This window comes from Pelmatolapia mariae, linkage group LG13, assembly GCF_036321145.2.
Source record: "Pelmatolapia mariae isolate MD_Pm_ZW linkage group LG13, Pm_UMD_F_2, whole genome shotgun sequence".
Lineage (NCBI taxonomy): Eukaryota > Metazoa > Chordata > Actinopteri > Cichliformes > Cichlidae > Pelmatolapia > Pelmatolapia mariae.
Window position 1 is genome coordinate 20306370 of NC_086238.1, and position 27246 is coordinate 20333615.

The window sequence follows — 27246 nt, forward strand, 5'->3', positions numbered from 1 at the left end:
TTTTTTTTCTTGTCCGCATATGTCCATTCATTCTTTTCGATCCTTGTCCTCCTTTTTCTTCCTCCTGCTTCATCCTTTACACCCATGCATTCACTTTCTTCTCTTGCCTTTTCACTCGCCACTCCTTTCCTTATTTCTCACCTTTCTTTTTCTGCCTCCATTCAATCACTTTTCTGGCCCTGCCCCAATCCTCCCCTGTCTGCCCCTACCTTCCCTTAATTTCATTCCCTTCCAACTTCCAGCCCTCCTTCCTTGTATTCCCACAACCCTCTCATCATTTCCTCTTCCCTCACCACCACTGCCACCACCATCATTTTCATTCCCTCCCCTCTCTTCACTCTTCACCTAAAGCTGGTGAGCATGGCGTCGGAATGCAGATGGTCCGACGCCGTGGTGGAGTTGCAGGTGTGGTGCCAGCTGGCTGCCTTCTGCCATGATGTCAAGGACTACAGCTTAGTGTGCAGCTGCACCAAGAGGGCTCTGCTGCTGGAGGAAGCAGCCAAAAAGAGTCTCAACACCATGCCGTGTGTTTTGTAAGTGTGGTTGGTTTATTTCAACTGTAAAATAAGTACCGGGGTCATTTTTAAAAATGGGGATTCCTTATAGAAAGCATTTCGGGCAAAGTAGTTGAGACTTTGATGCTCAGTTGACATCTTGTCCATAACCCACTGATAATTCAAGAAATCGATGCGTATTAAGCTGCCTGTCTATTTGCCTGCTCTGTTTGGCTTTGACAACTATTCAGCCAGTTTGCTTCAGATTTGGCAGATGTATTGCTTTCGTCCCGAGTAAGTCCGGTGCCAAGTTTGATCTCGTTTGATTGAGATATTCTCATATTTTTTTGTTCTGTGTTACCAGTATTTCACCTAGAGCTTACATGGGCAGAGTATGTCCTGAGGGCCAGAACCAGCCTGTGAACCATGTGAATCCTGCCTCTGAAATCTTAAAAAAACAAAATTGGATTAATGAATCTTAAGGTGACTAGCTTAAATGAGTGTTTGATTCCAACAGAGGGCGTACCACTTATGACTGCCACCCTTAATGATTCGTTATTCGAATAGACAGTACAGGTCTTAAATGTCTAATATCTGTTACATGTAGAGATGCAGTTCTGCACTGTGAAGATCTTAAAGTTACAGTTACACATATTAGTCTAAAAAAGTCTTTTTGCACAGCATTTAGTTAGTTTTTGAATCAAAACTATGCACAAATGTAGCAAGTTATAAAAAGTCAGAAAGTAAAAAAAACATGTCTTGGGGTTTGTTTGTTTTGTTTTTGTTTTTTTCAATAGAAATTCAGGCCTTCAGGACTGACAGATCCCTACTGCAAAATGTTCTCTTATTTCTCCTCTAAGTTATTAGGTTTAACAGACTGTGAGATATGTTTGTCAATTTAGTTTTCCAGTGCTCTTCACTTACTTTGTCTGAGTCAGTATTGACATCTTCTCCACGCCGTGAATGAGGGGAAGTGGGGTGGGCACAAATAAAGCTCTCACCCAGGCGTTCTTGTTTGGCTGTCTATGTGAGTGCATTCACTGGCGTTAAAGCTACAACACCAAATCTGCTTACTGTGTGCAGCCACTTTTCTGATCAGGTACATTCACACAAATAGCAGGCAAATGCTGTCCACCTAACAGCTACTTCACACCCTTGACAGATCTCCAACCTCTCGCAGGGATAACACTTAAAGACAGACAACCATTCACACTCACATTAACACCGACAGCCAGTTTAGAATTACCAATTAACCTTGCAAACATGTTCAGCCCATAGGTTGCTAACATATTTCACTTTTACTGTTTGGTTTGTTGATTGATAATGCCTGATAGATGATCTCACACGTGTAGGTATGGCCCAACTGCAGTGAATGAAATGCTGAGCATTGCAACCTGCCTGAGAGGTTTAAGCTTAGTCCATGAGTCCAGGGGAGATCTACACTCTTACAGGGAGGCAATGGAAGTGCTCCTGTCAAGTGTCAGGTACTGTTTATAATAAACTGATTTATTGATTAATGCTTTAGGCTGAAAATGTTTTTTGTTTTTTTTAGTCTCTAAGTCTGCACTTTCAGGCATTTTAAATTTCTGCCCTTAAATCAGAGTTCTCCTTTCTCTCGTCCATAGTTTCGCAGAGAAAGCTGTCAGTCCAGCATTGTGTGTCACTGCTGCCAGGCATTACTGGAATACTTGTCTACCTCTGACAGGGAGCACTGAGGAAAGGCAGCAGCTCTGGGAGAACCCAAAGATGATCCTGAATGCCCTGGTTCATACCACTAAACAAGAAAATGTATAAATCGTTTGTTATTTAATGAGCTACTCTCATATTCATCCATATCAATTTATCCAACAATTCAGAGCAAGAATTTTACATAGATGACCCTTCATATCTACGTAAATCAAAATAATGAGTTATCCAGCTGTAGTAGAAATAGATACATTGCACATATAAATTAAATATCTTAAAGTAAAAGTATTTCCCATATGTAGACAATCTCCAGACTGCAGGTATTCCCTACTGTTCTTTGACTGCACCTGGCCAAAATACATATGTAGGAAGGCATTTTTCCACAACTACAATGCTAGATTTCTGTGATGTTTAACAATGTGGTGATACAACACTAACACAGAGCAAAACATTAAAAAAAAAAAAATCTCTATTTCTTTCATGCCATTTTTTTATTTTATCTTTTTGAACGCTTGATTTTTGTTGCTATCAAGGTGACTAAGGTGTCTTAACATCCTCTGAAAATCAGTGCAGTGTTTTTTTTTTTCTTTTGGTCCTAAAGGGGAAAAACTTGTGGGTGTGCTCAATTGTGCAAAAACATCTGCCCATCTCTGCCTGTGAACAGCAATCCAGCCAAGGGTTCAACTGCAAAATCTATAATTAAAGAGCACTTATGTGAGAATTCAGAATGATGTTTATCTGTCGTGTTCTTCTCTTCTCAACACTGTTCTTAAGCAATGGTGCAACATGTTGTAAGTGGGGGTAAACATTATCTAGCTTATATACAGATGATGGACTTTTTTTGTATAGTATACCCAAATTGCTAACCAGTGAGTCTGGAAGAGAATTTACAGATATTGAGACAGGGATATATATAAGGAAAGGTCACACAGCCTTTGCTCCTATGTGTTATCAGTGAGCTCTAACTATGACCGACTACCTGCTGCAAATAATCAATTTCCCAAGAGAGTTAAAATAAACCATTAATCCTTTTCCTGTTGTATTTCAGCAGCAGAGAAAAGTGAAAAGGCCGCTGACCTTGGCAGCACAGCCTCTAAGGAGATCAAAACACGGAGCAACAAGTAAGCACCAAAAAGAGCCTCAAATGGTGCAGCTAACAAATATTTCCTTTTCCAGGTTAAAAATAGTATAGTATAATACATACTTTGATACAATCTACACAAATGTACCCTACAGCTAATTATTTGACCTCAGTAACGCTATGTGCTCCTTTTTGATGGGCAATAACATACCTGTGAATTCCCAAGCAGTGAAAGTCATAAAATCATAATTTACTCTTGGTTGTCCTCATGACGGTGATGCACAGTGGTGCAGTGGTTTACCATCTCGCCTCACAGATTCAGGTTCATACCCTGGCTGGAGCCTTTCTGTGTGAAGTTTGCATCTTCTCCCTGTACATCCGTACTCTGGCTTCTTCCTACTGTCCAGCTTGAGTCTACAGTGTTTTGAGATCCAGTGTTAATAGATAAATACCAGTCCATTCCATGTATTTAAGTGAAACACATATAGAACTGCAATGAGTTTTATTCTGTATCTGTTTTGTATATTGGTGGTATGGTTGTGCAGTAAATAACACTGTTTGGCTCTGGGTTCAAACCTCTGTTTTCCTGTGCTTGGCTGTGTTTTTTTCTGGATGCTTTGCTTTCCTCCCACAGTCTAAATACATGCATGCTATGTTAGCATAATTAGTGGCTTTTGCTGGCTACCGATAACAAATTGATAACAAAATGTTGAACACACACTTGTTTGCTTTGCATTAGAGGCGAACATTTAAACTCTATGTGTTTCTGTGTCTGTATATTTGCGTCTTTGAAAGATGAAGAGGTCCTAACCCTGAGAGCAGCTATTTACCGTTTGTTGCTCCAAATCTACATCGATGATGAAGACTTTGAAAGCGCCCTGCAGCTGCTGGCCAAAGCTATGAGAGACATGCCTCGCAGTAGACACCGGTTGTGAGTGAAATCATGAACATGAAGAGATGAGAGGGGCTTAAAAACATAGACATTTGACTCTTCTTTGTGTTAACCCAGGTCTCTGCTCAAATATGGTGTGCTGGTGAAAGCACGGCTGGGAGAGAACATACTGCCAGACATGCAGAAATTAGAAGATGAAGGGGAGCAGTGTCATTCATTCATGTGGCATCAGGTGGCACTGTGTGCTGACATGGTAGCCAAACAACTGACTTGCTACCAGAAAGCCATCGTCTCTCTCACAGTAATATACCTCTGCCAAAATGTAAAACATAATGCATGCGGATGATTTATAAACTTTTCATATTTAAAAAAAACTGTCATAAAGTGCATAATATTAATTCCTGTGGTTTGACTGTGCATGGCGGTAGTGCAATATTTGTAGCAATGGTTTTAGTACCATCATGTGGTGCTGACGTGCTATTACAACCCACTTCAAATACCTTTTTATATGGTGTGAAGAGTTCCATATGATCAGGCTTGAATTTTTCATGTTTATGATTTTTTTTTTTACTTTTGTGTTTTTAATGTCATCTCTGAACAGAGCGCAGAGACTAAATGGCAGAAAGTCAGCATTCTGATAAGTTTTGGACAGTGGCTGTACAATAACAACTTCCCCAAAGAGGATGCCAAACTTCAGGTTCAGTGGGTAATAGATATCCTTCTACACATGGAACCTGGGAAGGCAGATGGAGTAGGTAGGACTCACTGTCTCGTCTCGCTCATTGTATTATGTCAAACAAGTGTCACTGACTAGTTTTGCCAGTTCTGCTACTGTGCACTCTGAAAATCTCTGGGGGGGAAGGTAACACATTCTGAGAATTCCCCTGAGGTTCACATCTCAGGAGTGCTTTTCCACTTGGATTAAGTCTGCATGTGTGCCATTACACATTAGCACATGTGCCTGCATGCTTTTTTTTTTTAATCATCCCTGATGTTTTACACTGTGTTAGGTTAAGATAGAAAACAACATCTGATCAGTCTGATCCTAAAATGAGCATTGCCACTGCTTATGTGTAATTGCTTCAACATTAAAGTCATGTGTTCCCCTGTGCAAACAAAACACAAAAACCCAAACTGGATCAGAGGAAAACAAACTGACCACTCGAGGAAACAGATTTGTCAAGATCCCACGTGGGTACCCACTGAGAATAAGATAGCACTGCTTTAAAGAGAGCTGTAAGAAGTCTTTATAGTCTCCTGCTGCGAGTACCATTAATATTCCCTCAGAGATAAACTGCCCTCTTCAATAAAACCTCTTTATTATTCTCTTAAGTTGTAACTGTGTTTCAGTCATTCTGATAGATTATCCTAGATATGTTTCTCGTTTAACACCTTTTATGTCTCTTTTTTCTCTAGAGGATGAATCTGTAGAGAGGGATTTGGGCCCTGTGAAAAGTGAGTACGTGCTGGGAGTCCAGGGGTTGTCATTTACACAAAATGTGTCCGGTCTGAAGGAAGTGCGTCGTCTGGACTACTTGATACAAGCACACACTCTGCTTGCCATCATGGAGGACAAGACTTCGCCTGAGCACCAACTTAACCTGCTCAGAGCCTACACTTTTGTGCTCCAGATATGGCAGGTAGTGCATCTTCAACACCACTGCTCTTGACAACTTTGACAATGGCTTCAGATGCAAATTGGGCTCAAGCTGAGTGCAGTATGTGCCATGACGTGTGCACCGTATTTCACTACAGGTTTCTATGGCAGCAGCGTGTGAGATTTCCAGGGAGACGGCAAAGAGTGAGGCACTCCAACCTCCTACCTCTGCTGAATCCAAAAAAGGCAAAGACAAGGGCAAAGACAAAAAAGCCAAACAGGTAAGTTTCTCATATTTGTGCCTTTGCTTGCTTTGAAATTTAACTCAGTTACTTGACTTAAATGTAAAGTTATGCCACCCAGTGTTCATCCACTCTGCATGTTTAATTTCACGTTTCACAAGTTACGTGTTGACTGCACACCGGTGTTAAAAACAAAAAGTCAGGACTGTGTCTCATCTATTTGACCAGCCTACATCTGCTGATGAAAGACCTAAAGCTGTTATCTTGGATCAGACACCTCCTTCCACCACGAGGGACTGGGCCTCCTTTGTCTGTCCCGACTGGGCCAGGCAGATATTCAGAACCAGCAGCAACCCTCACTGTATCAACACTCACAGCATTACAAAGCAGGCAAGACTACAAACTTCTCTCATACATTTCTCTCTGCATTATAAGGTGTACCATCTGTGGTATTGTCTCTGACTTCACTTTTTATTTAGCAGAGGTTGTATCTCCCAGCTATATAGAATCAAAGGTTTGGCTATATAAAAGCGAGGCGGTAACTTAAAGTCAATGTTGCTGTGAAGTTTTGTTGACAAGAAAGCACACTTATTGATCTTTGGGGATCAAGTTAAGCTGTCAGAAGACGATAAAGCCCTGGTATTCTAAATTAAACATGTACTGTGATCTACAGCCTCAGTGGGATGGCAATATGTGACAAGACTTCATCTAATTGGTTAGAAAAAGAAGCAAAGAGCCATTTTCTATTCTGATAAAACACTGAAAAGTATTGATGTATACTTGTTAGTGAAAGTCTTTAAACCTTTATGTTTCTCTTTGTGTTTGGTTGTAGAAACAAAGCCTGTTTTATCTCACCCTGCTGGAAAGAGAACTGAACTCACTGTCACTCGGCCACCTGACCCTTCCTGTCGTGCATCTAGCTGAGACCATTGCTCATGATCTTTTGGATATGACAAGCCTCTCTGACCTCTACAGGCTTAGGTAAAAACCAGGGTGACCTACACCTCACACTCACACTCAGGTCTTAGGTAGTACTACTGCATATGAGAAGAATGTTGTTTAAAGCGTTTGAGGTTTAGAGGGTGGTACAAAAATAAGATAACTTGCTCAGTGATGAATTTTGGTCACTAAATACATGATAATATTCTCTGTGTGCTGTTTGGTGCTGGGAACATAAAAAAAGGTGGACTCAAAAATATTTACGCCCCAGTTGCTGACTCTAAATCACTGGATAACATGTAAATTTTCCGTGGAATTTTTGCTACATGAGTGCATTGTAAAACATCAAATTTCATTTGTTCAAATTAAATTGATAGTTTACTGGAATTGGGTCAAATCAAATTTACTTGATTGGTATAGAGCTAGTTTACACCAAGCATGTTTTCCTAATAATTAAATATTTGAATAAATAAGCCTTTGATTTTATCTATATCAGCTACAGTTTACATCATGTTTAGTGTGCCTATCAATTTTTCAGCATTCTGTCAGTTTACAGGTATTCGGGTAATGCTATATATGTGAAAAAAGTTGTATAAAGCTTTATGGCTAAAGGAGGCGCTGTGTGATGTCTCATGAAACAGAATTGGTTGGGTCAGAACACAGAGGATGGACTCAGCTACAGGGGAGCTTACTTTATCCTAATCTATGTTTAAAAACACTATACACCCAATTCTCTAACCACTTGCATCACTGTTAAGGCATAAGGTGTGATTGAAAAGTTCAGAGAAATGGTCAATAAAATGACTTCTCAAAAGTCCCATTCTGACCACTATCACTGTGCAGCAGTTTCTCCAGTGAGAAAGAAACTTAATATAATAAATATCAGTTTCTGTTATAAATTTTCTCGTCTTCTTAAAAAGCAAAGACGCACAGTTCTTTTTCATTTCCTGCCTGCAAAGTTTTCCACTTTCCTAAAATGAAAATCAAGTCAAAGGATTGCTTTTGACGCAATGAGATCCAGTGCACACTACAGACTTCTACTGAGAGATCTTAAAGTACTGCGAGATCTTGAATGAAAAATTGGATAAATTTAAATCCGGTGAGCGTTTTCATTTTACCTATTAGATTGTTCCCAGAACTTATGGATCATAGCTCGAAGATACACAGTGATAAAGTTGTGTGTGGCTTAATCAGTGAATACTTACTGTTTCCAAACATGAATAAATATTATGTCAGTTTTGTATACAGTCAGTGTGGCTGTTTCCAGCACACATTTCATCTCATTTAAATTGTGTGCCAGCACAAAAGAATTACTTGACTTAGCTGACTGACTGAGGAGCGTCAGCCTGTGGTGCCATGAGTTACTCCATCACTGAATGTCGTGTTCCTCTTCCTGTTTTCACCTTATTAGAATTGTCAGAACCTGTGTTGAGCTGGGTTTGGAGGCACACTCACCATATCAGAAGAAGCTTCTGCCTCTGAGTGCAGTCCCAGAACGAGAACAAATGGGGTACGTGAACTGGGCTATAAAGATTTAATGTTTGTGCATCTTTAATAACCTATGATATCATATTCATGACTGCAGGTGCCGCAGAGCCGTAGTGCTTTCGCAGGAGAGGAGCAGCCTCCGCAAAGCTCGTAACCAGGTCAGCTTCTTCTTACAAAACAGATGCATCTGTGCTTATGGTTTTCATGTTAAAGAAATTATACTTTAATTAGCATTCATTGTATTGCTTCTCAGAGGATGATTGACAACAGCCCTAGTTGTGGTATTTAAATTAGTACTTTTATAATATAGCACAGAGTTATGGCAGATTAATATTGGATGTTTAAGATGATGATTTTTGTAGCTAGAATTGTAAATAGTTATCACTTTTTCCCCATTCTTCCAACTCTGTTATTCTCTATAATCTCAGTTTGTTAATAACGTTGATTATGTAATCACAGCTGATAAACACTATAAGACTCTGATCCCAGCAGGACATGTAATGATTTTTACATGTTACATACATTTAGTTACATAATGTTACATCCACATTACATATTACACATACACTTGATGCGTTATGTGTAATGTGTAATCTTCTTTTTGATAGCATATGTGTATAGACGATATCTCATGTGTATGCAACATGTTGACAACTGAAAGCTTGAGAAAGAGTTTGATTCAGTTTATTAAAAAAATGTTATCGTCTTATACTTTGGTGAATACTTTGGCAGAAAGGAGAGATGGGTGAGAGTGCACCGGATATTTGGCTGGACAAAGCTGAGGTTTGCCTCAGTATGGGACTCTATCAGTCAGCCAGACAACTCCTGGCTGAGGCCCACATGGTGTCTATGGTAAGATTAGGAAGAAAATATTTGAAAATATTACCCTAAGCTTTATTTATCATTCTAACAAACATATTGCTGATCTACTCTTTGTCGCCACTATCAGAAAGAACATTTATTCTAATAGACTCAACTACGACAAGAAAATACCCTCAACTAACATGAGACACAGTATTCAAGCTATGAAGTTACTTTACATCCAGGATATGCTAAGTAAACTATTTCACTACCCATTACCCTGCAGCATAGCCTAATATGCAGTGGCACAACAATAAAACTATAGGCTACGTGTTAATATGCTGGCACAGATCCATAAACTACTAAGGAGGACATAGAGAGGATTTTCTTTTAGTATTGAAGTTGACAGCAGTGTTGTTGGAAACCAGGCTAAATAACACTTCACAGAAAAATGATATTGACACAGCAATTCTGCTGTACTACCAGGGGTTAGCATGGGCCACAGCAATCTGGAACAATGCTTCAGCATTGTTCCAGATTGATTAGATTAATGAGTAGTCAATTCTGAGGACTTATTAATTAAGTTTAACAGATAATCAGTAAAGTTGTTGTCACAGAACTTCAGCATCTAGCTGGCTGGTGCTACAGAAGAGGAGCGAGAATAAACAGAGTGATGTTCAGAATTAGTAGGTGACTTCAAATGTTTCACACAACTCAACAAATATCATCAAACAAAATGTGTTCCTGGTAGGATGTACCAAAGTGTGTCTGTGAGCTAAAAGCCTGTGTCTGCATGTCTCAGGGAGAAAAAAACGTTTAATAATAAGTTATATATAGGTTTAAAAAATTCGCTGATCACAGATTTTCATCTTCAGAGGTTATGTTTTTTCGCATTGTGAAAGACTTGAAAAACAAATTAAAGTATAATAGTTTGTATTAGTTAAAGGTTGCATAAGAATGCTTGGCAGATGAGTGCAGGCTAAACTGGATAGTTTTCAATCTTATGATGAAGTTCACAGTAATGCACTATGCTGGACTAGTGCAGGGCAGACTGTGGTGTTCATGGTCAGTGTTGGGTTACATCAAAAGTAGCAGACATCAGTTTAAACAGCTCTGTCTCCTTTTACTTTGTTAAATTCCGTTAAAAAACTGCTGCTGCTCTAATGTTTAGAGCTCTAATATCACATCGACCAGGATTCTTCACTGCTGCCTCTGTCTTTTAATGCTGTCTTTGAAAGAGTCGATCCCTTGTTAGAAGCAGTGGGCTTCTAACTTTATCATTAGATATTTGTCCTCTCATAGTTATAATTATAGACTGCTTCACTGTTTTTCCCCTCTTGCCTCAGAAACTGAAGGCAGCTGATGGCAACGTAAATGTTCTACTTCTTGGAGTTGCTCAATTTAGGAGTCACTACAGTGGACTCAATCTCACCCTATCCCTAGCATCTTTGTCTGTCACACCAACCCTCAGCATGTCATCCTTCCGCTTCCCTGGTGGCTCCATCATCTTCTAATTCTGCCTTGCCTGGTCACTGCATGTTAACTAAAGGCTTAGCATCTTTCACTTCTTTTTTCCGGTGCTATCATCTCTCTACTTCACCCTCTGTTGTTTTGTATGGTTGACAACAGGAATTTAAAAGGCTGCTCCAGGTGAGGCTTGAACTCACAACCTCGGCATTGCTCTACAGTGTACTGTCATATAAGTACCGCGCGCTAACCGATTGCGCCACTGGAGCTTGTGCTATGTTACAATTCAAGTATCATCTTAATTGTGTAACTGTAATAAGCTTACTGAATTTTGCTGCAGAAAGATGTATTGTGATTACAGTTTGGAAATGCTATGTAGTCTTTCACACTATACAAACAGAATTACAAAAAATATGATGATGTCTAGACTAGAATTACTTCAGAGCCAAATTGCATTTGGTTGCTTTGACTCTTCTATAATTGATTTAATTTCTGATTCAAACTGTTTCTGTTGAGGTGCTTGGAGACCAAAGTGTTATATCAAGAAGTTTGATCTATCTGGCCAGTTTGGCTTGTAAAGAGCAGAACCATGCCCAGGCTCTGATTCTGCTGGACAAAGCCCAAACCCTGGGCGGGGATGAGGACTTCTGGTACCAGCTTACCCTTACCAAAGTCACAGCTGTGGTAGGCCAGAGAGACAGTGATTTTCAAACAAAGGTATAGAATTACAACCTTCTGATGAGTCTTTGCACAGTGTTGTGTTTGTAGAAATTTTCCCTCAAGGCTTTTTTTTTTCTTTTATAGGTTGATCAGACTATAAAACAAGGCTGTAGAGCTCTGAAGCTAGTACTTGAGCAGCGGGTAAACCAAGCCCCACCGCTCACATTCTTGATCACCTCATTGGAGATGAGGTAAACATGAAGCTTTCTACTTAGATGTTAATAGTGTTTAGTTTTTCTTAGTTAAGCTGACTATATTATAAATGTTTGTCGTTTTCTTAAGATTTGTTTTAATTTCTGAACTTTACTTTTGATCTTTTTTAAGTGAAAATGAAACACTCATGCTCAATGAATATTTTAGATCAATTTTATATTTAACCACAGATGAATATTTTTATAAAGATCTTATACAGCTTTGAATAGTGCTAAGCATTCAAGAAGTGATTTGAGTACTCAGAGTAGAAAAGCAATGTATAATTAACAGTTTATTTACCATTTATCTACCATTTGCAGATATATCTGGAACACACTGATGCTTTGTCCCAAACAACTATTGTATTGTTTTAAGTCTAAGGTTTATTTAGCTGTATAATATATATTGTATTTTTTAAGTACTGTTTAAGCCATTTACAGAATGTCACAATGTGCCTTCACTACAGAATTTGGCTTAAACTTTAAGAAATAAGATCTACTTTGCATGTTGGAAACTATTCTAGTTGCTTTACATGATGTGCATTCAGTGTAATTCATTTGAACATCTGTTTCAAATTATGTTATAAATGTTTAAAGAAACTGACAACACTGATTATGTAGCAATGTCTACATCAATTACGTATTTGATGTAATCTTTATCTAACTCAGTATGATGTGTTGCTTTTCAGAGGAGCCTTGGAATGTATACGTGCCATTGGTAGTGGGGAACCTTTGGAGACACTCCACACTGAGGCTTTCCAGAGGCTAATGGCTGCCTGTGATACACTCAGAGAGAGCGCCAGTGGCTTTACTAAACTCGGCTATAGACAACAGGCAGCAGAGGCACATGGAGAGTGTGCGCATGGTTTGAGGTTAGTCAGCCAACAGTTACACCAGGCCTAAATTGAACAGTATTTAAAATTGGAACAGTTTTAAACCATGCTATGTGCAGTATGGAAGTGCAGATTTCACTACAGCAAATAAAAGTGTAACTCTGTTTCCCCGTGCTTGTTTTCATTCAGTCTTGTTTTCTCACACAGACAAACTTTTGCCCAAATCCAGCTGGTACACTCTCTCCCTACGCACACTCAAATAGTTTTCTACTTGGGTACTGTTCAAAACTTTGTCTTTCTAAAAATCCAAAACAAAAGAAAAACGAAAAAAATTTGGTGGTGACAACGCAGTACAGTGGTGTAATCGTTAGCACTGTGACTAACAAGGAAGAAGGTTCTGAGTTCAACTCCACCATCAGGTCTGATTTGGAGTTTGCATGTTTTCTCTGGGTACTCCAGCTTCTTCCTACATGTCCAAAGACATGTGGTTAAGTGATGATTCAAAATTGCCTATGTGAATTTCAGCCCTATGATAGACTGGTGACTTGTCCAGGGTGTACCTTATCTCTTGCCCTGTAATAACTGGGATAGGCTCCAGCCCCACACGACCCTGATAAGTGGATAGATGGACTTTAATGTTTTAAATTTTTGATAAAAAATATTTATAGTTTTGAAGGTTCTAAGAATAACAAACAATAAAGAAGAAAATAATCATAAGAAGTGACAGCACTTCGAAAGAATGCCTGTATTAACCTAAAATGGAATCACGTGAGGCCCATTATTATTGGACCATTTTTTGTAGTTTTGCCTCTGTACACTGCTGCAGTGTATTTTAAATCAAACTACAAAGATGTGATTGAAATGGGGACTTTCAGCTTTAATTCAAGGTGATGCTTGTGGGTTCTAGACTTCAGTCACTGACTTCATCCAAGTATTTTCATCCAAGTATTAAATACAAACCAACAGACAGAGGCTAAACAAAAACTGTCTTTATTCAACAAATGAAATGCCTTAACTGTAGGTGCATTTTCCAGGAAGTGACATATCTGATCTTAATCCATCGATTAGAGTATACAATGCTGCAGCTGCTGATTGGTAGTTGAAGTTTCTGTCGAAAAAAGCATATACCCGAATTTGTTTTATTTAAGAAGCCCTTCAGGAGCTGCAAGTGTGATCCCACACATTACAGAGTGGGAGGATGTAGGGGACAGATTGGAATTACACCTGTGTTTTCTGTCTTGGTGTGCTTTTTATCTTCTACTATTATTAGTTTTTTATCCTATTACAACTATTACAGAATCCTAGCCAATCATACTACTGAAAGAGAGTCGAAACAGAGCTTCTTGATGAATGGGCTCTCTCAGTTGCAGCTTGCTGTCACAGTGCAGGAACATGCAGTACAGAATGCTGAGAGTCTGCTCCCCCCACAGGAAGAGGTAAATCTGTTATCTGTCATTGTCATGATGTTTTCTGCAAAAAACGTTGTGAGCTTTTTAATCTCTTACATGTTCTTAGAAACTTCTTTTCCTATCTGTGCTTTCAGCCAGTCACAGAAAGTCTGCTCATGTTTGAAGCAGCAGAAAATAAGGCTGAAAAAGGACTTTGAGCAGCTGTGATAGTACATTTGTTTGGCTATAACAGTCAGAGTTTAACAGCCAAGCACTCTGTCTGAGATTGTTGTGCAAATGGTGAAGTTTTTTCGATTTTTGTTTTTATTAAGAGAAGTTTTGAGCTTATTTGGAATGAGGAAGGGAATTTACTCTGGAACATCTAAGTAACAGGCTTTGTTTGTGCTCTTTGATTGACCGAATCACAATAAAGCTTGTATTACTGTGTCACTGTCATATTCTGGGCTTCCTTGTTGTATGATAGCTAATTATTAGTGTATCTATGTTTTCTTTATATACCTCCATATTCATTCATGAAAATCTTCTTAAGTAGTTCACAGTTAAACATAATCATTTTTTAACCTGCTACCGGGCCTCAGTGTAGTCCTCACACTCTCATACAGATGAGGTTATATGAGGGCTTCAGGGGCAGAGATGAACTGGCATAACGATGGATGCAGCTCTGATAGAATCACAAAAGAAAGATCGATCCAACATTTCCCACACCTGCCGCAAATCCTTGTTCAATTCGTTTTTTGATTAAATCTGCTATGGATGTTTGACTTAGCTGTTGGAGGCTGAAAGCTATGCCGTAGCACTGTGCTTTCAGTAGGTGGTGCTGCTGCCCAATACTGGATGAGTTTTGCCACCCTACATTGAAAACAGAAGAAAATAGTTGTAACCTCTGAAGTCATGCTCATTTATTCATATTTATAATCTGGGTACACCTGTGTTTTAATTCTGTGCTATTTAAATCTGGGTTTTCACCTTCAAACTGCTGCCCGAGTTTCTTGATATCCACATCTCAGAATATCTGATCCAGCTTTGTATCTAAGATCTTCTCTGAACTCATCAGCACAGCCCACTCGTATACCCAAACAGACCAGAGAGAATATTTGTCAGCTGATACGTGGAAATGAAACACTAATTGCATTAAGGCTAATTTACATCATGGAGCCCTTCTCTAAAAAGCTGTCATCTATTTAACACTGTCTGTCAAGCTGGATTTAAGAAGTTAGTGTTCTTGTGTGAACACAGCATGTGATGTCACTAGGTTGTTTGGAGTTTTATCTTAAAAACCATAGACTGCCCACTTTTACTCTCTGTCTCTTATGACACACTTACTATAACACTTTCTTGAAGTATAACATTTCTTGAGTTCTGCCTCATACACAGCGACATATAAAGAATATGTTTGTGTATGTTAGAGTTCTGTTATAATCTGCTTCTTGTATTTGTATCATGTGTTTTTACACTGGTGCTGTTTTCATCCCTGCCAGAGACATGGACTGTCACTGGCAGCCGCACGGAGGCTGCTTGGCCTGCGGCTGACCCTGGTTGAATTCTGCCTGTCCATGCTAGAGGAGCGCTGTGCCGAGGAGACGCTGCAGGCTTTGGCCCGGGAGAAGATGACCTTAGCTGAAATAGCACTGGAGGAATATTCACGCTGCACACCTGAGCCTAACTCCAAAGAAGAGGTTAGACTGTGAGCAAACACTTTGACATCATGGTACAAATGTGAGATCTTTTTGTTGGATTCAGATGTAGTCGAACATGCCTAGTACAACACAGACCCCTCATTTGACATGAGTTGATATGATACATTTTTAGATTCTGCTATAAACCAACGTTCTGCATTCTACACATTTGAATTATTATTTATAGTTTTTGTTTGTTTGCATGTTAGCTTTATTTTATTCCTTCTTTTTTTTTTTCTTTTTACAATATAATAATACAAAACAGTTGACTCACAGTCATGTAGGAATCTTAGCCTCAGTTATAATAATAAACCTTTACAGGATGGTTATGTTGAAACTTTTTTAAGTATTTGGGCACTTAGTTTTAGCTTTTGTTCATTTAAATTAACTATAATAACCCCACAAAAATTGCACATCACAGTACTGTGCAAAAGTCTTGAGCCGCCTTGTAATTTGGAAAGTGGGTTTGCTATAGTTCTCCAGGCTCTTCTAGCTTTGAGAAGTCAAATATTTTTTGTACAACCAGAAAGAATCTGATTGGCAGCAACTTAATTTTTCAGCATGACACTGCTAATGCAGTAAAAGCATACCCGAACAGAAACATGCACAGTGGAACATTATCAGTCAGTTGACTGGCCTCCCCAGAGCCCAGACTTCAAAATTTTTGAAGCAGTGTGGGATTATCTTGACAGAGAAAAGAACAAGAAGCAGACAACATCCAAAGAAGAGCTTTGAATGTCCTTCAGGAAGCCTGGAGAACTATTCCTTAAGACTATTTAAAGAAATGACAGGAAAGCCACCTAAGAGATTTCAGGCTAAGTTTAAAAATGAAGGTGGTCATACCAAATATTCACAAGCTTATTAGAGGATTTCCATGTGTGTTTGCATGTATCTGTAACAAAGCACAACAAAACAAGGCTTGACTTAAAACTTTGGCACCATACTGCAGTTTAGCTGAAATGATCTTTTCTAAGAAAATACTCTTTGAATCTAAAACATATTTTAAGGATAGAAAATAAACCAGCTATTAAATAAATGAAAAAAGAAACACCCCCATACTCTTGTAAACCCTTAGTTCATTTGTCATGTTTCCTATGTACAGTTTTTCAGACAGTTGATCATGTCCAAGATCCATTTTTCCTAATGTTTCCTTAAACTTTGGTTCAGAGGTGTGTGCAGGTTAGCTGCCACTTGGGGGTGCTAACATGCAGAGTACTAAGAGCCATTGTGTGTGCACTGTTATGAGAAAGTCGTCTGTGGGATTTCTAGTAATGTAATGTGCAAGAGATGTTTGAATAGCTGCCAGCGTTCATGGGCTGGTATGCACTTACTCCTCTCTGCTGTAGAATGCTCCTCAGGTGAGAGAGAGCCTCATATTGCACTCAGTATTAGCATGTATTTCTTCTGTTAAAATCCACATTTACAAAGGCTGCTCTCAATCTCAACTCTGTTGACAACTACTTTAGAATTGTATCCATTCTCAGTGTCAGTTGATGCATGCTTGGAAAGTCCAATAAGACGTTAGCAACTGCATCATCCAGAAGTCTAAAGTGGAAATTATTCATTTAATATTGATCATTTAAATTATGAGTCTGAGAGCTCGCAGTTCTACTAGCATGACAAATACTGTCAACCTTTGCCCTTCTATCAGACTGTGTGTGTTATTTTTGTAAAATCCCAATTCTTTGTTTCCGATCTTTCTGTCTTATCTTCTTTTGTTTTTCTCTTCATCACTTTCTCCACATGTAGGAAATTATTTTTTGAGAAATACACACATTTTGTAACTAGAGTACTTCATGTTGCCTCCACACAGGCCGATTCTGCCTCTTCTTAGCGGCTTTCATAAAATCTTTTCCCATTACAAGAGAAAAGCAGATCAACTCAAATGTGATCAGCTAAAAACAGATCAAACCTGGGCTTGCATTTGCTTCCAAAGCAAATTTCTCTACAGCCAACTCCCAAACATCAATGAATGAATGCATCCAATCAAATTTAGAGTCTGTGAATCCAGCTAGTTGTTTGTCAGTGCAAGTAAGCACTTTGTTTGTGATCCATCTCCTCATCTGACCTTAATTTCGTTGTGTCTTGTCCAGGAATGGATGAGTGTGGGAATAACCTTGGGGCAGATTGCTCTAGGCCAGCTGGCTGCAGTCAGCTCTCAGTCCCTGGACAACATGGAGACCAGAGCTCACTGCATGAGCCTAATGGGAAAGTACATGAGACTGCTGGCTGTGCAGGAGGATCCCATTTATCTGTGTTCTCTGTGGGACACACATAAGCAGGTGCATAACACAAAAGTTCAGCTATAGCTTTACAGGTAATGTATATGTATGCAGCCCAATGGGCCATAGAAAAGAAAACTGTAGAAACTTTATCATTCATATAATTTCTCTTTATCTGTGGAAGTCAGAAATCTTGGAGAACAATCAGGCCTTTTTGGATGCAGGCCCAGATACACACATGCATGCACCGGTGCACAGATGACCTAACACGGGGTTACAAGCTTATAGTGATTAGAGAGATGGATATTCTTTTACATAATTTAAGACAGAGAAGCTTAAAACTTCAAGGTTTGTGATCATGATGCGATTTTATACTAATCATGATCTTGAAACAACTTTGTGCAGAAGGAAGCCTGGGCCGGTTCTAAAGCCGTTTCCACAGAGGAAGGCGATTCACAGAAAGACAGAGGATCAAGCAGAAAAAAGCTGCGAATGACCTCTGCCAAAAGTTCTGAGCTGCAGGTACATACCCTCTGACAAGTGACCCCTTCACCTTAGACTCATCTCTAATCTGTGGTTTTATATTAAGGTTCTCCCCACTTCTCAAATCCCTCGGAGGGAACTCTCCAGGCATCCTGCATAGTTCTCATATTGAAAGTGAGCACAGAAAGATCTCCTGTAAACATCAAACTTGCAGAAGAGAAAAGGGAGGAAGTGTATTATTTATGTGGCAACATTTTGGAATGTTAAGTAAGATTCGGTTTTGACGTGCCTGTCTGCTTTGAGATTAATGATATTGTCACGAAATGTATTATTCCTAAAATCCCGGCGCCATTTGAATTTTATCAAAATGAGATAATCACCTGCACAGACAGCTTTAACCAGTTTCTCTATTATGCGGTTTTATTTGGGGACTTTAAAAAAGATTGTTGCCAGACAAAATTACTTTTTTTTAAACAGCGTAGAACTTTGTAAGCGTCTATAGAAACATAAACTTTAAAGACATAAGCTGTAGCTGTGCTTTGCCTGTTAAACTAATTCTCTGTTGGAGAGCGTGGTGGGGTAAGATGAGGTTTTTTGTTGTTGTTTTTCCTTCTTTTGACTTGCTTACGTTTACTTAATAAAACTTGTAGTTAAAGAAATATGAGGAATTAAAGCACCATTCAGGACTGTTATCTATTAACTGAAACCTCAATGGTATGAAATAGGAAGTGATCACAGAAGTGATCTTCATGGTCTACATGCTTCACACCCTATGTAAAGATAGATCAAGATGCTGTTATTGTTGCTGTACGTATGCTTTGTACAGTGAAATTGGAACATATAAGAGCATGTAAGCATGTAAAAAGTATTTATTATTTACATAATATCTTTAAAATGAGCCATCGGAGAAACCACTTGCAAACTATTTTATAGACCAGATTTTAAAGCGCATCCCTAAATATTATTATTCATAATTAAACCCTTAATATTTCTGAGTTCTTGGAGGGCAGGAAATACATTTAACGCCAAATCTGTTTACACTTATTGTTAAAAGTGTTGAACTCTGCAATGATTTGCTTTTTACTTTCGGTGTCAACAGTATTTTTGGCATCTAGATAACTGTTTACCTGATAAACGTCACCTCCAATGTAGTATAAATACAGAAATATCTGCACATCATATTCAAATGGATTATGCTCCACATGATGACAGGAAAAACTATGATTTGAAATTTTTGACAAATTGCATTCCACTGTCTCTGTTTCTAAGGAAAAAAGCGGTCGAACCCTTGACATAAAAAGCCTTGAGCTCGTTTTGCTCCACAACCACTGTTCTGGAAAAAGTGCTCGCTTTAACAAATCACAATTACACTTTTTGCCAATGTAGTTACACATTTCTACACACCTATGATATAGCATTATAACCCTAGGAAAATACCTTTTTACATAAAACATATATTGTCGGTGAAACCAAAAAAAGTTTCCAAAGGCAAAAAACTTGTAACGTGGGGTGAGGCTGTCAGAGATGGCGACTTGGTTTATCATTGTTAGCTGGCTGACAACATCAGGTTTGTGTGTGTCTCCTCGTTCTCCTCCTGTGCTCTGTTGTGTGTTTTTCTCGGTGAAACAGACACACATGAAGCGAACTTGAGCAGACACAAGTGAGCTACAGTGAAGATTGCATTACCTTAGTTGACAACAACATGTTAAGTTACGCTAACTTAAATACTGCATGTGCAAAAAAAGCTTTGACAGTTGTGTTTAGTTTTAACTGCTAGCACATAGGCATGTTCCAGTGTGCTCTGGACACAGTGTATTTTTTCATTGTTTCTGTGACTTTATCGCTCCTTTGACGTGCTGGAACAGCATCCTTCTCTGTGTGACAGGACCTTTAGATTTACATATTACTCACTGGATTTTCATATCTCGTCTAAAACACTTACACCATATAGCAAGAGAACTTAACTGTAAGTGTATGGGGTTCACTGATACAGAGCAACTACAGGGATGCTATGTAGACAAGCAACAGAGGGGTGAGGCAGAGACTAATTTGCATATGTATACAATCACAGTTGTAGAATTTGATTTAAGCCATATGCAGGGGTAACTTTCATTAAAGAGAAGTATACATTTTCGTTATTTTGGCTCCAGAAGTCCTATTTTAACATGCATGTAAACATATATTTACAACTGCATGACCATGATGTGCACATGTGTGCTTCTTATGTTTCTTTATTCTGCTACAGAAAAGCCAGAAAGCTCAGCAACTGTTGGCACAAGCCAGCAAAGCACTGGCTGAGTCCATCAGCCTATGTCTCCAACACAATTTATCCCCCTCCATCTTGGCCGGTGCCTCTCTGAACATGTTGGAGTGTCATGGCCAGTCTGACCCTGCAGTGGCAGGTCAATATCTTGCCCTGCTTCAGGTACACGCAAAACACATTCCTATTGTGTTTTGCAAAGATGATGTGTGTGTGCTCAGATTTTGTCTTTGCTTGCTTATGATGTTCTTTAAGAACACTTATGGTAATTCCTTAAGATTAACCGCTCTTTCATCCACCCGTCTCCTTTATTCCCAGAGCTGCCGCACTGTTGCTGTGATGGCTGAGGTCCTAAATTCTGCTTGTGCCGACACCAGTGCATCCCAGCTCTCAGCTCTGCTCAGCATCCGCAGGAATCTGCTTCTTTCTCTCGAGGAGAGACCCAGCAGCATGATAAGGGAAGTGGAGGACTCCCTCAGCAGCCTCTCCAAGGTAGCAGCTCACCAAACACCCATGCTCATGATTTATGGATGCTGTCATACCCAGCTCAGTAAATTCCCCTGATGGGGAGCATAGTAGTGGTGCTGTTATGCCCTTTGCTTCAATTGCACTGTAGGGTTCCAAAGTCACACAGAGCAGTGGAGCTGGAAACATTTTTTGGGGCTTTAAAGGGTTTTATGTCAAAGCAGCAAGTCCAGTGTCTGACATCTTTGTAGTATTTGCAGCCCTGTGAGCATTCTGGGCAGCCAACGAAGACAGGAAAACTTTTGAATTTTATCAGAAACAGTTCAATGTTTTGATATTGGCTATAAAATGAAATGAAAGAGTTAAACAGCTGTTTATAGCTTTAGAAAACTGCTGCTGAGACCTCCTAAACATATGCATTGAAAAACTGATGATAGACAGGCATTGACACAAATCAGCATTTATGGACGAGAAGAATATTTAGGAAACGGTAATAGGAATGAGAGAATTTGTAATTTCTGTCATTTGTAATGTCAGAGAAAGATGTTATCAGAACATACCAATTTGCCTACTGAGCCAGTTGTTTCCTGGCTTTATCCTTCCAGGGGTAGCCTCTAGGGTAGGGTCTTAATGGAGCGTTGTGGGTCTCGTAGGTCACAGTGGGTAGAGCCATTCATCTGGCTCTGCTCGCTGTACTGCGCAGCGACCTGCCCCTCATTTTAATTACACTATAGTCATTAAGGTTCACAACATCATCAAACACATAGGGCTTTGGGGGACAGGTGGACACCAGCAGCTGGTGGGTGGGGCTGCTGTATTGGCCCCATTCACCCCTTCACTGCTATCTGCCCCTCAATTTTGATATTAAGGCTCTCCCAGGTTCTGGGTTATTCTTGGGTCCCTGGAGCCCTGGGACCCTGATCCCGGCTCGCACCAGCCTCTAGTGGGGTTGGCTGCCCATCGCCCCTGGTCCTCTGGGACTCCCACCCATCGGTCATGGGTGCCCCAACAGTCTCTCTCTTTCTCTCTCTCACACTCAAACCACAAGAAGATTGATTTATGTACCTGTGCATTTTCTAATGTTTATGTTCTCAGTGTTGTAAGTTTGTTTTTCTTACAGGTGCAGCAGTTGGCAATACATTGTGCATTTCTATTTGTATTTTATCCTTTTATTACATCTTCCCCAAGCATTACCATTGCAAGGAAGGCACTGATGCACGTCCATACCATCAGAGACGCAGGCTTTTAAACGGAGACCTGAAAACAAGTTCTCAGTTCTTTAGTCCAGAACACATGGCGTTCATGTTTTCCAAAAACAGCTTAAACAGCTTAATCCATTTTAAATGTATGGAAGAGGATTAGGGCCACTGGGGAAAAAAATGTGGGCACGTCTTTTTTTTTCCTTCTTTTCCAGAATTCTGAGATTAAAGTCAGAATTCTGACATTTTTTTTTACAATTCTGACTTTTTCATCAGAATTATTTTTGTCAGAATTCTGACTTTAATCTCAGAATTCTGAGATTAAATTTTTTCTCAGAATTCTGACGTGCCCACTTTTTTTTCCAGTGTCCCTAATCCTCTTCCATATAAATGAGCTGTTGCTTTGACGAGATGGTTGTGTTTCTGGAACATGTTCACATATGGCTTTTTCTTTGCATGACAGAGTTTTAACCTGCATATGGGATGACAGTGCAAACTTTCTTCACAGAGAGTGATTTCTGGGCAACCAAATGTTGAGTTTCAGCCTTGCCTTTGTCATGCGTCACTGTGTGTCAGGCAAAGGGATGGACCCAATATGCAGAACTCACATGCAGGACTGAACTCAAAGCAGCTTTATTGCTAAACTAAACTTGCGCAAACTAACTAGGAACCACTGAAGAGACAGAACACAAAGCGTAGAGCAAGATCACAACAAGTGACGAGAGGTCTTAAATACACACACAAGGTAATCACAGAAATGGAACACACCAGAGAACACAGGTGAACAAAATCAGACTAACGACAGGAGAAGCAAAACTAAACACAATTCACACCGGACAAGAGACTATCAAAATAAAACAGGAAACAACGACAGAGACCCAGACTGCAGACATACAAACTTGACGCAGGTAAGGAAATAAACACACACGAAGATAAGATTGAGGACATGAGACGCATTAGACACTACAAGAACAGAGCACGGAGAAACCAGACAGACACGTAGACATGACTGGAAATAAGTAAACAGGTAAGACAAGGACAGACACAGTAACATAAGCTAATAAAGTAAAAGAGGAAACAACAGAAAAGCAGTAGAAACAGAGACACAAGTAAACAAATACCGAGACAGAGACTGGGCACAGGCAGAGAGGGAAACACATACAGAGACGAGAATGACTAAATACAAGGGATGCTAGGGAGTGCACAAAGAGACAAGACGAAGACAGACTGGACATGAAAATGGAACTGACTAAATTAAACTAAGAACTAAAAATATACAAAACTCAGTATTTATATGCTGATGTAGTATGAGGATCAGGTATTAGGAAAACCAAACTTGAGACTAACTACTACAGAACTTAATTTAAAAATTCCTATATCACTCCAAAAGACAGCATTATGAGACTGTCACAAAAACTCCAAACACTTGGTCCAAATGCAGAGAGCCTAACAGTCCTTGCAAACAGATTTCTCTAGATTCTGCCTCACTTTATAAAATCTGCCTCTCCAAGTTGCTTTTTTTTATACCCAATCAAACCCATTTCCAGTTAACCTAATTATTTATAAAATGTGCCTCCAGCTGTTTCTTTTTTGTGTCATTCACTTTTGCAGCTTTTTGTTGCCCCTCTCCCGAGTTGTCAGATGTATTGCTGTCATCACATTCAAAATGAACTATGATTTTTAACGAAATCATAATATGTCTCAGTTTGGACATTTTGATATTTAAATGTTACAGTGTTCCAACTTTTTGGGAATTGGGGTTGTGGAATACAAATGAGAATTTTGCTCAGTAAGATCTTTCATTTGAGAGAGAGAAACAAAAAGCAGTTGCTATGACTATATATACATTTGTGATCTTTACTATCTGATTTGCAGACCTTCAGCCACCTGACAATCATCTCCAACCACCTGAGCATTCTGGGAGAACTCCCCCCCACTCTTAAGATCTTGCTGCTTCAGCACTCTGAAGATGGGTACTTTATGTTTTTTCATTTTCCATTTTATATCTTTGTTGTCTTTTATGGGTTTATAGTTAAAGAGTAGAAATTATTTCCCTTTGTGTGTTGTTTTTTTTAGGTCACAACTCTATGGTGGTTTCTATGAGGCAACTAAAGGTCAGAAGGGAAGGACAACACAAGTTACAGGTGTGATACATTTTTTTTAAACTAATACTGTTGAGATAGATCTTTAGGCGGGCACTGTGTCTAAGCCAAAATGCAGAAGCAGTGTATAAAAAACAAACTTAAATACATCCACTGCTTCCATATGAATTTAGACGGCAAGTAACAGGTAGGTACTGCTAATCAATTGCTGTTGATTCTAGAGTCAAATATGAGGCCATCTATTTGAGAGCCAGAGCTTGACCCACATTGGGTCAAGCAACAGGACAATGATCCCAAGTACAGCAGCAAATCTACAACAGAATGGCTGAAAAAGAAAAGAACCAGTGTGCTGTAATGGTCCTGTCAAATTCAGATTTTGACATGGCTAAAATGATGTAGCGGGACCTTAAGACAGTTGCGCATAAAGGAATCCCCACAAACCTCAGTGAACTGAAGGAATGTTACAAAGAAGAGCATCAGAGTTTCTCCACAATAATGTGAGAGCATGATAAAATTATACAGAAAGCAATTACATGGTTCTAGAAGCTAGAATGGTGTATTTAGTTTTTCACACATTGCTTCTGCATTTTGCTTTACTTTTTTGTGACATTTCATATGTTGTTGTTGGCCTAAGGTTACATTTACCAAATTTTATGAGCTGCTATGAAAAGCAAATGATATTTTATTATACTCTGATATATAAAAACTTAGAATTGAAAGAATGTGTACTTTCTTTTTCTCTGTATCTTTATACTGCATCTGTTTTGTTTCATAACCATGATGAATGTGGTCTCTCACATATGCATCATTGTTGTCTGCATTTATACATAACAAGGCAAATTTAATATTCCCACGTAACATTTATCTGAAAGGCAAATGAAAAGTTCAGATTTAATGAGAACAAAGAGAGGGGATAAAATCAAGACGTCCGTGTGTGTGTGTGTGTGTGGGGGGGGGTGTATCTTTGACCTCTTTGGTAATGGCCTGGCATGAAACACCAGCTTTCATAAGTCATAATAAGTTAGTTAGTTATGATATTAGCATATAGCTTTACTTGTTCTCATGACCTTTTCTGGGATTTGATTGACATAAGAAGTGGTAAGAGTGGTGCAAAGGGCTGGATGCACTGCCTGAGAATGTGAGAAAATTCATTAAACAACAAGTAGTGAGGAAAAAAAAAGGATAGATGAAAAGAGCAAGAAGAGGAGGGTGTGGGAGATGCTCACGGGGACCAATTACAAAGCCAGTAAGTACTCAGCGTCTGTGAGTATGCATGTCTGATTGTGTGTCATTCTGTGGTTCCAGGTAGCCTGACGTGCTCTGGGATGGCCAAGGTTTCAGTCTGCCCGCAGGCTCTACTGGCACTGAGGGAACAGACTCGGGCTTTTTGCCAGGAGACAAGACATGCCCTCCTCAATAAAGACTCTTTGCGCAGCGTTGAAGACAGGCTTGAGGCCTCTGAGGAGTATCAGGTTTTTCTCCATATCTGTCCTGTTAAGGCCACGACTTGCCTTTCACTCTATTACTCGACGAATGCACTCACTACACTGCACTTAATTTTACGTCATGTCTATTTCTTACTTACTGGGAAAACTTTTATTCCCAAGCAACATCTAACTGAAAGAAATGTACATGTGAAACTGATCAGTGGTCTAAGACCCTTCACCCTGCTTTCTCTCTTGTTTCTCTATACAGAAACTATCAGGAGAGTTAGCACGTCGTTTCAGAGAACTTGTAAAAGACATGGAAGAATATTTAAATCCAGTCCTCAAACAGTTTGACTTCTCTTGCTTGAGGTGAATATGTCAGACACTTTAATTCCTAACAACTACATATTCCCTACATGTTTTTTTAACCCAGGGAAGGAGACTTTAACACTTTTTTAATGCTCAGAAATCTGAACTCAATTATAAAAGGAGCTGTTGAATGGAGTGTTTGAATGATGTACAATTCAAGTGTATGTGAATCTTTTGTATTGTTTATGCCATGGTTTATGTACACCCGGTTTTAGTTATGAAACAAATGTCTGACCAATTCTGATAATATGCATGTTTTATACTTTAAATGCCTCTACATAAGTGTAGTTTTGCTGATCCTCACCTGGTCTTATCTTCAGGCCAGATGCTGCATCTCTGCCAACCCCTGAAATGGCCAAAACCAAAGATAAAGAAGAGAAAGAGAGCTCAGGTAAAGGAGCAGTAAGCTGTTGAACATACGCTTGCCTGTGTCTCTGACAGCCTAAGGTTATTATGGTTATTTTTGCATTGAATAAGGTTATTAAAAAGCATTAAATTGTCATAAATCCAGATTGAATGGGTTGTAATTACCTTTAGTCATGTCATAGGAAGAATTTTCAGAGCATGACACCATTTGTACCTCCTCTGCACATTTAGAGTATGCAAAGTGACTGAAGCCTATTCCTTTTTTAAAAGCATAAAGATCCATATTGTTTAAGGCTATTAATGTGGCTAGGTCGCAGTACACTCATGGGAATCCTGATGATTAGGAATTAAGAGGAATGCAGCCTTGCTAGCCAGCCTGCAAACTGTGCTGTGTGTTGAAGGCATGATTCCTCTGTATCATATGAACCATTATTCCAAAATTTGCTGGGATTTTTCTACTGTACATTGTTGGAATTATCAAGCCATCTACAGTTTTCTTTTTAAATACTTTTGGTTCTGCACACATGGTTAAAAACTGTACAAGTTGATGCCTTATAATGTCTGCACAGTTGGGAGTATATTGCTCTATGACATTTACACTGTCACAAAATATGTGATGCATGTGAAACTTGTACTTTTATGTGTATGATATATACAGTTAAAATGCCAACTGAACCGGGGGAGTATGTGGTGGTACTGGCAGACAAGAGGTTGCTGGAGCTGCCTCTGGAATCCATGTCTATCCTGAAAGAAGATAGCCTGAGTTCTGTGACTCGGGACTTTTCCCTTCAGCTTTTTTACAGTCGCCTAAAGAGAGAAGAAAAAGGTAATACATTC

At 39.3% G+C, this 27246-nt stretch overlaps 1 protein-coding gene and 1 non-coding gene across 2 annotated transcripts in view; one reads left to right on the top strand and one right to left on the bottom strand.

Annotated features, from left to right (window-relative positions):
* Nucleotides 1-27246, top strand: part of LOC134640447 (cilia- and flagella-associated protein 46) — a 66016-nt gene that overhangs the window by 25167 nt on the left and 13603 nt on the right. The window contains exons 22-50 of the mRNA XM_063492242.1: nucleotides 352-533; nucleotides 1847-1978; nucleotides 2120-2282; nucleotides 3229-3301; nucleotides 4057-4192; nucleotides 4271-4454; nucleotides 4755-4908; nucleotides 5570-5793; nucleotides 5909-6031; nucleotides 6221-6382; nucleotides 6825-6973; nucleotides 8343-8441; nucleotides 8517-8577; nucleotides 9152-9271; nucleotides 11204-11404; nucleotides 11492-11598; nucleotides 12288-12470; nucleotides 13729-13867; nucleotides 15319-15516; nucleotides 17610-17798; nucleotides 18144-18260; nucleotides 20467-20646; nucleotides 20800-20973; nucleotides 24021-24118; nucleotides 24222-24289; nucleotides 25553-25719; nucleotides 25943-26043; nucleotides 26364-26434; nucleotides 27068-27235. Of these exons, the coding sequence (XP_063348312.1) occupies nucleotides 352-533; nucleotides 1847-1978; nucleotides 2120-2282; nucleotides 3229-3301; nucleotides 4057-4192; nucleotides 4271-4454; nucleotides 4755-4908; nucleotides 5570-5793; nucleotides 5909-6031; nucleotides 6221-6382; nucleotides 6825-6973; nucleotides 8343-8441; nucleotides 8517-8577; nucleotides 9152-9271; nucleotides 11204-11404; nucleotides 11492-11598; nucleotides 12288-12470; nucleotides 13729-13867; nucleotides 15319-15516; nucleotides 17610-17798; nucleotides 18144-18260; nucleotides 20467-20646; nucleotides 20800-20973; nucleotides 24021-24118; nucleotides 24222-24289; nucleotides 25553-25719; nucleotides 25943-26043; nucleotides 26364-26434; nucleotides 27068-27235 (4123 nt within the window). The remainder of the gene's footprint in view (nucleotides 1-351; nucleotides 534-1846; nucleotides 1979-2119; nucleotides 2283-3228; nucleotides 3302-4056; nucleotides 4193-4270; nucleotides 4455-4754; nucleotides 4909-5569; nucleotides 5794-5908; nucleotides 6032-6220; nucleotides 6383-6824; nucleotides 6974-8342; nucleotides 8442-8516; nucleotides 8578-9151; nucleotides 9272-11203; nucleotides 11405-11491; nucleotides 11599-12287; nucleotides 12471-13728; nucleotides 13868-15318; nucleotides 15517-17609; nucleotides 17799-18143; nucleotides 18261-20466; nucleotides 20647-20799; nucleotides 20974-24020; nucleotides 24119-24221; nucleotides 24290-25552; nucleotides 25720-25942; nucleotides 26044-26363; nucleotides 26435-27067; nucleotides 27236-27246) is intronic.
* On the bottom strand, nucleotides 10863-10956 carry trnai-uau (transfer RNA isoleucine (anticodon UAU)). Its single transcript has 2 exons — nucleotides 10919-10956; nucleotides 10863-10898 (listed from the first exon to the last, which is right to left on the bottom strand). It is a non-coding gene; the product is annotated as a tRNA-Ile (tRNA).